The sequence below is a fragment of the Numida meleagris genome, chromosome 25 (assembly GCF_002078875.1).
Source record: "Numida meleagris isolate 19003 breed g44 Domestic line chromosome 25, NumMel1.0, whole genome shotgun sequence".
NCBI classification, from domain to species: Eukaryota; Metazoa; Chordata; class Aves; order Galliformes; family Numididae; genus Numida; species Numida meleagris.
In genome coordinates this window covers 1,132,954-1,146,097 of record NC_034433.1, presented here as the reverse complement: position 1 = coordinate 1,146,097, position 13,144 = coordinate 1,132,954, and the positions used below count along the sequence as shown (strand labels likewise).

Genomic DNA, 13,144 nt, shown 5'->3' with positions numbered 1-13,144 from the left:
TCTTTCAGGATCATCACATCCAACTGTCAGCCTGACCAGGTCCCGTCACTAACCCATGTCCCTTTGTGCCACATTAAATTTTGTCACGTTGCTGACGTTTGTGAGGCCTTCCTGCAGTTCTTCAAAGTCTTTATTGCTACAGCCATGAATGCAATGCGACAGAACTTGACGTTGCTTTTTCTTGTCCAGTTATGGCTATATTCAGCATTGCAGATCCCTGTAGAACTTGCTCGATAAAGACAGAGCAAGCAAGTTACGTGCGCTTTCTTGGTAAATATGCAAAGCAGAGAGGCTAATTAATGGGAGGTGGGATTTTTGATCAGTGAATGATACCGATGAGGAAAACAGCTGTTGTCTCATCTTGTTCCAGAAGGTGTGGGAGCAGTGTAAGTTTGGCTAAGCCTGCCTTGGAGTGTTCTGTGGGAAAAGTGGGACTGTTCACTACGTGTTGGGTGCAGTGGGTTGGCGTAGGCCAGCAGCCCAGCTCCTGCAGAATTGCTTGGTTGTTCACCTTCCCTATAGCAGGGGGAGAATGCAAAAGGCAAGAAGACTTGTGGTTTGAGATAAATACAGTTTACTAGGTGAAGTGAAAGTTGTGCATGCAGGCAAGGCAAAATAAAGAATTTAATGTGTGCCATCAGCATGCAGATGTTTGGTTAAAGCAAGACCTCAGCGTACGTAATGGTTGGGAAGGTGAACACAGGATCAACAAACACCCACGATATTACATGGTAAGGAGCATCGCTTTGGTATCTCAGGGTCAGCTGTCCTGGTTCTGTCCGCTCCCACGTTCCTGCTGGAGGGACAGAGTGAAAAACAGAAAACCTTGATGCTGTGCAAGTGATATTCAGCAACAGCCACAATGCTGGTGTGTTACCAGCACTGTTAGTCACAAACCCAGAACACTGCGCTGTACAGACTGCTATGAAGAAAGCTGCCTCCATCCTAGCCAGCACGATGGGACAATCAGAAAAGAGAGAAGCAGCCTCTTGCCTCGTGTCTGGTGCTCTGCTCATCGGTTGTGATGCTTTTCCAACAAACATCTTTCATCCATCCTGTCATCTCACCAAACATCTTTATCTTCTGATGATCTACGAAGAAACAAATCAAGCTCTGTTCATTTGCTCTCTTAAATCCTCCAGGATTTAAGTTCTATGATGCATCACCTCTCTTCCAGAACCTCTCTTCCCCTAACAAACTGCTCGCCTACCCCTCTGTTTTCTGTAGAGATTGTGATAAAATAGTGAAAATTCAGAGAAGAGACCTCGCGGCAAGGTTTTGAAGAAATGTGACCAGTCGGATTTGGTAGAAGAAAGTGAAGGAGTTGGTTCCCTGTGGTTGAATAATGGAAAATGGGGTGCAATTCAGAAAGGCAAAGCCAAGCTGTCTGTGCAAGAGCAGACGTCACTCTTGGAGAGCTCTCTTGGAAGCTGAGAGGATCACTAAGAGCCAAGACAAACCTCTTGGTGTGCCGGTATGGGAAAGTTGTGCCGACAACAGCAGGAAAAGGACTCAACAGCCCAGGACCTTGCAGCTTGCTGGAACTGCTCCTCATCCAGCCACATTGTCTGTAGCACTGAATGGGTTTTTTTCCTGCACTGTTCATCCCTTAACGACTGTGAGCTACTGAGAGTTTCTTTGTGAAGTAGAAGCTAGAGTCCTGGGAGCACTGGCTGTGCCCCAGCTGAGCAGGCTGCTGGCAGGCAGCCCCACACGCAGCCTTTACACAGCAGAATTGTACAGCATCCTCAGTTGGAAGGAACCCGTGAGAATCATGAAGTCCAGCCCCTGAATCCACACAGGAGCACCCGAAAATCAAACCATGTGTCTGAATGCATTGTCTAGATGCTTCTTGAACTCTGGCAGCTCGGTGCCATGACCACTGCCCTAAGGAGCCAGCTCCATGCCCAACCACCACGTGGGGTGAAGAACCTTTTCCTGATGTCCAAGCTGAACCTCTGTGCCATTCCCTTGGGTCCTGTCAGCGGCCACCAGAAGGAATTGTGCTTGCTGTGTTAAGTACACAACAATATGAAGACTGGATTTGGGCTGTGAATTAAAACTCACTTTCAAGCAAGCATTCATGAAGAGACAGTGGGAGTCTTCTAGGAATTGGTGGGTTGGAAGAACAAAGGTGGCAGTGAGTACTGGACGAAGCTGGTTAGGAGGCAAAGAGAGTACTGGGCCAGCTGACATCAACCTAACGTGGTGGCTCGGAGTGTGAGGACAAGAACTGTCCCTGCACAAAGGTGTTACTGTTCAATTAGAGGTCAGCCCACCAAAGCACCGGCACTTCTGTACGAGGACACGCGGCTGTCAGAGGTTGCTTGGCATGAGAAGTGCCACCTGGATGTGCAGATTCACCTTTCAAGCTGTTCTGGATCGCGTGGAGGTGACCTTGGGTTCCCTGCAGTGAATGTGAGGTGGACAAGCCATGGCTGATTTCCAGTGGCAAGGTTGGCAGCAGGAGATGTGGAGGAGGAATCCGGCAGAGCCCCCAGTTCCCTGCTCTGGTGGACGTGGCAGGCACAGAGCAGCGATGGTGCGGTTTGAGGAGCACTGCTGCAGGTGGAAGGGGAGAAGGCGCTGCTGCAGAAACAAGGCACGAAGGTGCAAGAAGTTTCTGCTGGGATGCTCTGAAGGTCCGCCCAGCTCATTACCACAGAGACCAACGTGGGGAAGGAAATCAGAGTGGAGGCTGAGTGCAGATGCCTGGAAAAGCATACAAAGGCATCAAGATCATGTGCGAGACTCCATTGGTACATTTAATTTTCCAGCTACCAAAGTTCTTGATGTTTAATTTTTTTTTTTTTTTTTGCCAGAGGGGCAAAATGGCGCTGAGTTTGCTGCAAGTGCTGATGAAGTCCAACCCCAGTTTTCATCCTGGAGGAGGAGGTTGTCCTGGGCAGCAGCTGTGACTTCCCTCAGTTTAAATTCCAGCCCTGGTCCTTTCACTGCCCCTCCAGGGAAGGGAAGATACCAGAGTGAGAGAAAACACGTGCTAGAGCTTATGTGGCTGTAGACGTAGTGATAATTTTAGAAGGAATCCGAGCTACTGCTGCCAAGTTGGGTTTAGGGAGCTGAGCTGAGTAGGTGGCTCAAGGGAGGAGGTGGCTTTGGTGTCCTCAGCTCTGGTGCAGAGTGCAGGTCCTGGGTCAGCTCCAGCGGGAGAGCTGGTGGGATGGAAGGGCTCCGTGCATCCCAGAGTGCTTGGCCTGGGGAGCTCTGGAAAGAACGGGACAAGGGGCTGAGGGAGGTGAGCTCTGTGCTCCCACTCCGTTGGGTCTGAGGGAAGTGATGAGGACACACGAATCTTTCAATAACCTTCATTTAATTCTTCCATGACATTAGCATGTGTAGAAATGTTACAGGCTTGTGTTCAATACTGATAACATTTGCATTGCTGCGTGAGTTAATAGCAAAGCCCTTTGTGTCAAGTAGAATACAATCACTTCATTTTTCTTTTACACATAAAATAAATGCTTAGAAGGATGAATGGTTATTGCTATTAAATTCCTGAGTTGTGCAGAGAACAAGTTCTCTTTCCCTTCATCAGATGCTCCCTGCTATCAGCAGCCTCTGCTCGTCAGTCGCAAAGCTCTGCGGTGTGTTATAAAGGGTTTGTCCGTGCAAGCTGACAACTGCACGCAGGGAAATTTTCTGTGGAGGAAAAAAAAAAGAAAGAACCCACAACTTAGCAGGCTCGTCACTTGCTCAGCATGGACGGTTGGATGCAAGACCAAAACACAGATCAGCTCCAGAACTATTAACCCGCTCCCGTGCTGTCCTCCTGGACTGACTCCATAATTTGCCTTGCAATCCTGTAGCAAAGCTCCCGTGACTGTGACACATCGTGCACGTGAAGCTGGTTGCAGTTAGTCTGATGCTGAGATCTGCCTGCCAGCACAGGAGGAGTGTACCCTACTGAGGAAGAAGGGGCCATTCAATGCTGCTCGGGTCTTCCAGCCTTGAGGACTGATACATGCTGTCTAGCTTAGAAGCACGTAAAGAGCCCACCTTGCATTGTGTTGGGCTATTGGAAGATTGGAGAAACAGAGCACTCAACATTAACATTGATTTTACCTGAAAATCACGAATATAGGTGAGGAAAAAGCTGAGGAAGGAGAATGCTAATGACCACTCGGAGGCAGTACTGACGATGTGAGCCGCGTAGCCCTGCATAATAGGGAGGGAGAAAGGGAGAAAATAGAATCAGTGTGAGAAAAGTCTCGGTGACCTTGTAAAGACACAAAGTTGGCTCGAACACACAGCGCCCTGCATCCACAACTACTCTATTCAGAAAGCAAACTCCCTTTGAATATCTGGAGTCCCTGAAAACAAAGTGCTGAACTCAGCAGAAGAGTTTGTTGAAAGCGTGTTTTTGTTGTTCTTTTTTTACTCACTTTTTCCTGGGGGTCCCAGTGCAACTTTTGCACTAGATCTGTTCCATACAGGCCACTGTATAAGACAACAGAAGAAACAAACACTGCAGACATACGTTAAGGAAGATTCAAGACAAAGAAGGAGCAACTTGGAAATTCCAGCCTTGGCGCTGGGGTGTTTCACACTGAGTCTGTAGGGAAATCTCTGTGTTCTCTACAAGGTCTCCTCAGCATAATGAATGGTAACGGTGATGTGAACAGCTCCACATTGTTCCCTTCGACTTGTAGGTTGTACCAACATGAAAATTAATGAAAAATTAATTCTAAGCTGCATCAGTCACCGTTGTTCTCTGTATACTGCATCTTCTTGTACCTCCTCGATCACATTTAACACCTGTGTGGAAGCACTTAGGCTGTGATGGATGGAAACCATGCTTACCACTTCCAACGTTCAGGTGGTGGTTCCCTGGTTAACAGTCTGCACCACCTCTCCCTTATTACATGATGAGCTGTTAATTTAGGAAATACTCAATTTCCCTTTTACTCCCCTTCCATACATATATGTGTGTATATATCCTTTTTTCTACACTCCCTCTAATTTTGGTTAGACCGTACTGCTTTACAGACCTCTACAGATCTCGTGTTTTTTTTGGCATCTGTAAAAGGCTCTTAGCTTGAATCAGTTCACGTTGTTCCATTTCAGTCTGCTCAGTATTTGGCTCTTAACTGTTTGGAGTGAAAATCTTGTTCTTCTCTAGCACCAAAAAATCTCACAGCTGACTCCCTTGCTCCTCCTCGCTTCGTTACTGATAATCAGCCTGGGCCAAATTATATCATTGTGGAGGGAGCTCGGTGATAGTGAGGTGGTCTATGGTTTAATGTTGGTTTTGGCTGTCAGCCCGGGAATAAATAAAATCAGCAGGGATTAAATAGGTGGCCTCGATTCAACTGCAGCAGGAACAGCGTTTAGGCAATGATTTTTGGACTCATGTCTCTGGAAATGTAAATTCTAATGCTTTAGTATTGTAATCCTGTTTGACGCAACTGAGTCACGATCTTCAACACACGATGTTTAGGAGTGAGCAGAGGAACGCCTGTGGTTCCGTTTCCTGATTGTCAGATAACTCTGGAGAGGAGAAAGCCTCTGTTTCTGAATGAGCTCGCCTAGATTTCTGTAAAACCCATGGCTGCTTGCAGCACTCAGAACTCAAAGGGAACGATGAGTTCCAGAGCCAAAGGAAGGCTGTGGTGAAAGCCTGCCAGAAACTTCTTGTATTTTGACCTCTAGGATGGGCAAGGGAGGAGATCACAGCTCGGATGTCTCTTCTGACTCAACCTTGGCAGCGTGCTCCACAGCTGTGTCTGTGAGAAGTGCCAGAACCTTCAGAGCTGCTCTGGGAGCTGTATCAGCGCGCTGTGCTGCACACAGTTGGGTTAGCAGTGTGTTCTTTTTTACTACATTTTGCCCTTCCGTGTTTTAGTAATACCCCACCATAGAACTGGAACTTTTCTGCTAGCTTGCGACTTCCTAGCAGGCTTACCCTGATGGTGCCTTCTTTCTGAAGTTTCCAGGCTACAAAACTGGATAGAAAAACCACGACACAAGCTGTGAACCTAAAGATGGTAGACCCGTAGCACTGGCTGTCATAGCAGCAGGCTAAACTAACGTAGCTGCACATACAGTTTGTGGAAGCAGCTATGTTCCATGGAGGCACGCTGCAGCACAAGGATACTGCTTGCAATGCTTGAGCCACACCAGAGCAGCACGGTCAGCCGGATCCAAAAGATGTCTTTGCTGTGAACTTCTGGCTGCATCAGGTAGGAGAGGATGGTCTGAACCAGCATGTAAATGGCCCCCACTCCGAATGTCAGGCAGGCTCCGACCACGTGGATGTAGTACAGAATGCATTTCTACGGAGAGAAAGGACAGTTTGTACAGAACCTGGTTTAATTTTAAACTCGGGGAATGTTTTTCTTCTGTAAACTTTTGGCGCTCCACGCGCTCAGTTATCTGCTCACGTCCCAAACCGAGAGAGTTCTGGAATGTGTCAGCACTTAGGAGATTTTCTTGGAAGCCCCCTACATTGAGCTGGGAGCCAGCGCCTGCCCGCCCTCTGCATTGCTGCTCTGGGGAAGTTCTTGTGGCTAACTTCCAGCTCAGCTATATCTCAACTACAGGAATTCATCAGCGCTGCCTTTGTTACCACGCTGGGCAGTAACATGGAAACTGGATGGAGGAATCCCTGCAGGTGGGAAGGCAGCAAGAGTGACAGCAGGCTGCCTGCTGAATACTTCTAGCCAAGGAGTCTGTGTCTACGAAGGATAATGCAACAGAAGACAAACGTGACACACGATTCTAGTCCCCAAAATGAGGCTAAAAACAACGAGCTTTAGCACTTCTCTGAATGACTGCAGTTTGAGTAAGCCTCGTTTGTCCTTTCCTCCTATCCCTGCCTGAGCAAAGTGCCCAAATAAAATGCAAAGCATGTCTTGTCAATTGTGCACTGTGTTGGCAGCCTCTCTGCACCCCATCCATGCAGGTAACGTTTTATGCCCTAAAGCATGAAGCTCTCTGTGTCCGAGTATCTGTTAAGATAAGGAATTGGAGTCATCCTTTCCTCACAGTTGCTATGTGCACTTTATTAGAGAGCACAAATGAAATGTTAAGTGCTGAATTGACAGCGGAGCGACACTGAGTGCACAGCTTGGGTTCTAAAAAATAGGTTAAGGCCTCCAAAAATTCCCAGTCAAACAAAAATCAGCGTGCTGAAGTTTCCAGGACAGACTGCTGAAGCAATGGCAGAGCTGTGCTACGGGAAAAGGAAATGAGAGAAAGGTGGAGTTTCCCAAGAGCTAGTTTTCCCTGGTGCTGATCCAGCAGGAGAGCTGTGAGCCACTGCAACCTCTAGTGGCTAAAGGTGCTGCTACAGATCCTTGAAAAGTCCAGCTGGTAATTAACACGATGAAGCTAGCAGCTGCACAACTGCCTTGCATCTAACCAGTGATAATGAACCTAATCCAGCTGATGGTGTGACAGGTGAGAACATCACATTTTGGAAGGTCAAGGATTATACTATACTGTATCAAAATACGATCCAGCTGTGGTCTTATCATCTGGAGCCAGGGCTTTCAAATCCCCTACAAGGAGCTGCAAGATGAATCTGCTTCCTGCAGAACTTCTCCTTCTTTTTTGATGGCTTGGAATTTTGTGACTGGCTGCTCACAAATCCCAGTGGGTAAAGAAAATAAGAAATATGTAAGAAACTCCAAATTCCAACTTATTTTTAATGGTTTCTGTAGGGAATTTGACTTAAAAAAAAACAAACAATGGGTTTTTCCCTCAAAAGTTTTGCTTTTAATCCCCCCCCCCCCCATCCCATCTTATCAGTTATCACAGAAAGCAAACACCCAACTCTGGACACAAACCTGGAAATTTGCAATGATGCAAAGTCCAAAGCAGCTCATCAGTCCTAGTGTAAGGCCAATCTTATTAAGCTTGACAATCCTGGATTTGTCTGGATTCAAAGCATAGACTTGTTTGTAACGGACATACATGGTGGCCATACCTGGGAATGAAGAACCCAAATGCAGTGAAGCTTTTTTCTCTTTTTTTTTAACTGAGAATGCGCTGAGTGATGGGGGCATCTGTTTAAAGTACAAAAACTGCCTTAGGAAATGTGGGAATGTGGAAGTCAAAGCTGCCACAACCAACTTACTGGGCTTTTCTGGTCCCTTTCACGTGAAAAACGTAAGATGTTGTTTCTCTCTCCATAACCGAAGCACAAATCAGATGACTTCCTTAATTCTGCATTGCTATTTCTCTTACCCCTTCCCTTCCTCCCTTCCCTTCCCATCCTTTCTTTCTCATGTATTTTTAGCCTTCTGCAATTTGCAGTTGGTAGGTAACATCCCTGTGATATACTTTCCTCAAAGTCACTTAACAGAAATAAATTAGTTGCCTAAAATGTAGCTTTGATGAGAATTACGGGCTGTTTAATGATCTTAATAAGTAAATAGTTTAAAACTGTGTGATCCCAGAACTGTGTGCAGCTTGCCAGGGACAAGCAACTCTACTCACCCAAGAAAGACGAAACATTTAACATGATCCCAAATAAGCATCTCTCGGGAGGTATTGTCCCTGTATCACTGGAAGAGAGAAATCAATGCTAAAAATATTTGCAACTCAAGTTTCCTTATTTCAGTCTGCAAAGAAACCGTAAGAAACATGCTCTCCTTAGAACAAGGAATGAACATTTTCGGTATAGATATTGGTTTTATTCTGGTCCTGGTTCCACGCAAAAGGTGAATAAGGACCTGGAAGTCTGAAAGGCCAAAATTAGGGGCACACACATACAGCCTCGATGCTCTGCAGTTGGGAATGTAGATTGTATGAACGTTACCAACCTGATGTAGGGCACCAGAGGGTCAACGTGGCGGAGGACGATTGCAGTAATATACGAAAACACAAACGTTGCAGCTGACCAAACCACCAAAGCCACGGGCAAGAAAGAGAGGCCTTGCTGAAACCACCACATCTCAGGGCTGACTTCCAACTCTGAACACTGTGGGGAATTGAATGGAAAGGTTTACTACCAGCGTTTGGTTTTTCTGAGGCAAACTGCCCGTTCGTGCAGGCTGCGGGTGCTGCCAGGGAGGGCTCTTCTCATCACAGGGGCCGTGCCAGGATGAGGTGCGTTTGGTGTCGCTCTCGGTCCTGTCCTGCAAAGCCAATGTGAATATCTGACCTCAGGGCACAGAAACAATCATCAATAAGCAGAAATAACATCTGGACACGTTAACGCTGAAATTCTGAGAAGACCACAAGAAAGGAAACCAGAAGCATCACTTCGCTGCGTGCCTCGGCATTTGTTGCTGCCAGGAGGAGGTCAGATGGGTCACTGTGAATAACTGACTCGATTTTCTTCTCAGCCTTGCATCGGAGAGTCACAGAATCACCTAGGTTGGAAAAAATCTTCAGGATCGTTGAGTCATAACACCGTGTTAGAATTAACGAGGCTGTGACAGAGAATGTGTCCTGATAGTGACAACTGAACTGATAGTGGCTCCTGTACAGCCTCTCATTTCCATTAACAATCAGCTGGGCAGACATCGAGAAAATAACCTAAAATTACTTTTAATATCTGCTCTCATTTAGAGCCTGTCATGCTGTGTGACTCAACATCTGTTATAAGCATCACTTAAATAAGATTGCAGATACCCATGAGCATGAGCTTACTGCTACCAGCCACAACCTTTGAACTGAAGGACTGCTGACTCTGGGTGGAAGAACTGTGCTGCAGTTTTACAGGTGGGAGGGAAAGGTCCATTTACAGTGGAGTAAAACTGCTAAGCACGTACTCACATGCCATCCAGTTCTGGACCTGTGAATGGAATATGAGACAGGGGAAAGGAGAAGAATAATAGAGAATACAGATCCAAGGGCATCCCAGACAAAGATCAAACAGCGTGTGAGGAAAGAAAAACAGCACTATGAGAGAACATAGGAATAAGTGCAGCACTGAGAGGCTTTAGGGGGCATGAAATGCCCAGAGGGCAAGAGGCTGGCAAAACAAAGAGAGAGGAAGAGGCAGGAAGCACAACTGGTAAGTTTCACAGGAGGAAAACGAATCTGAAAGATCTGAGTTGATCTCCTCCCTCGCATCTCAGCACTGCTGGTGCATACATCCTGCACACCGCTGCTATGTGCTCACAAGCATCTCCTCCCAAGGCGTATCTTTTCGCTGACTTCCTCCACCTGTGAGTGCAGGGAAGCTTGCAGAAGCCCAGCTCGGCAGATTCATCAGCTAACGCCGCATAACGAGCATTGCTCATTTACAAGAAACTCATCACCACCTTGTGCTTGTGCTTCCTTGAAGCCTAGAGTATTAGTGGTTCTAACAAGGCGTGCTCCTGGGACAGAGCAAAAGCCACCCACAGCTGATAGCCCTTGTAAAGAGTGAATTGCATCCTTATAAAATTAAAGGTTCAGCTGCTTGTAAGGAGGACGTTCAGTATCGGGTAACTACGTCTGCTGTTTAAGAACAAAGTGACCATTGAAGTTGCTTGCTTTCTGACCCTTGCACTTTCACTTTTAAGCTAAAAAATAACGTAATGTTCGCCCTCTAATGTTGACTTTCACTGAAAGACCCTCATGCAATACAGATCATAATGAATACAACTCCAAAATCCCATCTCTCAAATGAGCACATTTGGAACCTGTACGAAAGAAACACAAATTTTGCCCAGCATTCTCTGCTTCTGATGCCATTTGCCAGGGCGTGTAATTCCCATCTTCAAGCAGTCAGCCTGATATCTGGATTTTGATTTGCCCTTAGCGTTTCAATGTTAACAGCGCCTTAGCATTATTTCTGAGCTAACAGATGTTTGCCTGAAAACAACCAACCAACCAACCAGCATGCCACCTACCTGAGAATGAGGGCGTAGAATTAATTCCTCAAGAAGAATCCAGAGTCATCTTTCTGGTGAAGCTCCCCATTGGCTCCATTTTTCCCCTAGATTGTTGAGATATAAAGGAAAATGCTCAAGATACAAGGGAACTCTAAACCTTTCCATCTATACCAGTCTCTTTCTTAGTATCTTCTGTTAGTCACTGCCACAGGACTCTGGTTAGGTGCTCTTTTGGCCTGACTCAATGTTTTTTCTATTCTTCAAGTGGTTAAAGAAGCGAAGCACGTGCATGGTGGGACGGCAGCAATGCAGGAAAACAGGTTGAAGACTTTAAGATTCATAGAACTCGTCTATAGAAGGGTTTAACTTGAAATGAGGAGCTCTCAAGGCACAAAGCTGAATGTGACTGTTGCAACGCAATTCAGCTGCTCCCAACTGAGTACTGCGGGTGTCCCCATGATCCATCCCGCCCCACAGGTGGAGGCAATGCCCTGCACACAAATCATCACCTTCTACGCGTGGTCCGGTGCACGGAGCAGCGTGGCAGCTCTGGCTGCAGTGTGAGAGCTCTGCTGAGCTCACCCTACAGCTGCAGGACGCTGCACAGGGGTAGACCTGCCGGCCAGCCCTGCAATTAATTATGATTAGCGCCTCATCCTGTCCCATTGTTTTCAACAGCAAGGAGTAAAACACACTCAACGTCCTGCTTTTTTTTTTTTTTTTTTCCAGCGAGGCCCTTTGCCAACTGATGATATCGCGGCCACGGCCAGCCTCTCTCTTCAGTATCGTTTTCTAAGGCTTGCATCCTGTTTTGTAGACATGTCTGCGTGGTAAAGGGGAAGGGGGTTAACCCTCAGAACAGCTCTGCCTGTGTCAGGTATTATCAAATCGCTATCGAGAGCGAGGCGAGGAAGTGCATGAAGAGAGCTTTTCCTGGAAGCACAGGAAGCGTGCAGCGGCATCCAGAGCACGCGGAACAGAAACTACAGAAGTAACGAAAATAAAAGCTGATCGAGGGCACGAAAGGCAAAAAGTTAGCAATCGTGAGAACGCTGAAAAGACGGCGGAAAGCACGGGTGGAAACGGGAGGATTCGGAATCGATGCTGACAGCCGGGCTAGGAAAGGCGGCGTCAGCCTCTCCCCGCGCTCCCAGCTTTTTTCTTTCCGGGAAAACGCTGTGCTGAAGGCAGAAAGAGAAAGCAAGTGAGCTGCTGTTTGTGCTCTGCAAAGTGAGCTGCTGTTTGTGCTCTGCAAAGGTCGGACCGGGACGAGTCACAAAGGGACACGGCTGTGTTCCTTTGCACAACTTATTGGCAGGGTCGGACTGATAACGCCGGTTAAAGGTTGTGAACCCTCGAAGGACAAAGTGAGAAAGTAGGGAATGGATCGGTCGTGCTGTCCCCATCGCTCGGTGATGGCAGTGGGCTCATGCTGAGCGTTGTCTCCGTACAGATGCCCAGCAGCCGCCGTTAACTCCTCGTGTACGTGGGTGAGCTGCTGGGGGCTGAGGGCTGTCTGCGTGGGTAGTGACAGGAGAAAGGCAAATGGTTTTAAACTAAGACAGGGGAGGTTTAGGTTGGATATTAGGAGGAAGTTTTTTGCTCAGAGGGTGGTGACGCGCTGGTTGCCCAGGGAGGCTGTGGATGCCCCGTCCCTGGAGGTATTCAGGGCCAGGCTGGACGTGGCTCTGGGCAGCCTGGTTGTTGGCGACCCTGCACTCAGCAAGGGGTTGAAACGAGATGATCTTAGAGGTCCTGTTCAACCCAGGCCATTTTGTGATTCTATGACTGTGACCCCATGTTGGCCTCATCCCCAGGAGGCGGCGGGCAGCGCGGTGCCAAGGCAAACAGGCGGGCACGGTGTGCGGGGCACGGGGCCGTGCTTTAGGGGCATGGCACGGCCGAGCGGCTCAGCGCCTGCCGTGAACCTTCAGCCCCAGCTGCCTGAGGGAGAGCGGCTGGAAAGCACCGAGCAATATCCCGAGGTGGGAACAGGCGAGCGGGAGGAAACGGGGCAAGGAGAGGGCTTGGTGCCCCAGGGAGGGGACTGGGGTGAGCGGGGGGCGTGGGGCAGCCAAGTGTATGTGTGTGTGTGGGGGGGTCAGGAAGGAGGGGAGGGCCTGAGGAGGCGCGTTACAGGGATGGGGAGCACCGAGAGGCTGAAGGCACTCGGAGGTGGGGAGGCAGCCGGGGGTCGGGGAGCCCCCGGGGCACCGCAGGGCCCCTGAGAGGAGGTAAGCGGTAAGAATAAGGTTCCCTGGGAGGGCAGCGGGAAGGAGGGAGCGGGCTGGGACCCGCCGGGCTCAGTGTGCGTACCCCCACCACCACCCCCCAACGCGTCCCCCCGCGCCTTT

The 13,144-nt window shown here is 48.3% G+C and overlaps 2 protein-coding genes across 3 annotated transcripts in view; one reads left to right on the top strand and one right to left on the bottom strand.

The window, feature by feature from the left end:
* DRAM2 (DNA damage regulated autophagy modulator 2) lies at nt 3,313–11,959 on the bottom strand. The gene is made up of 8 exons (XM_021377533.1): nt 10,809–11,959; nt 8,787–8,944; nt 8,461–8,528; nt 7,809–7,948; nt 6,116–6,293; nt 4,404–4,486; nt 4,084–4,176; nt 3,313–3,660 (listed from the first exon to the last, which is right to left on the bottom strand). Exons 2-8 carry the CDS (start codon nt 8,915–8,917, stop codon nt 3,553–3,555), a joined length of 801 nt encoding a protein of 266 aa, XP_021233208.1. The 5' UTR covers nt 8,918–8,944; nt 10,809–11,959; the 3' UTR covers nt 3,313–3,552.
* CEPT1 (choline/ethanolamine phosphotransferase 1) overlaps nt 12,022–13,144 on the top strand; it is a 26,088-nt gene continuing 24,965 nt past the window's right edge. The window contains exon 1 of one of the 2 annotated variants that reach the window (XM_021377531.1): nt 12,022–12,272. The gene's annotated coding sequence lies outside the window, so the exon portion shown is untranslated. Of the gene's footprint in view, nt 12,273–12,477; nt 12,776–13,144 lie in introns of those variants that run through there. The other variant, XM_021377528.1, reaches the window with a different exon arrangement.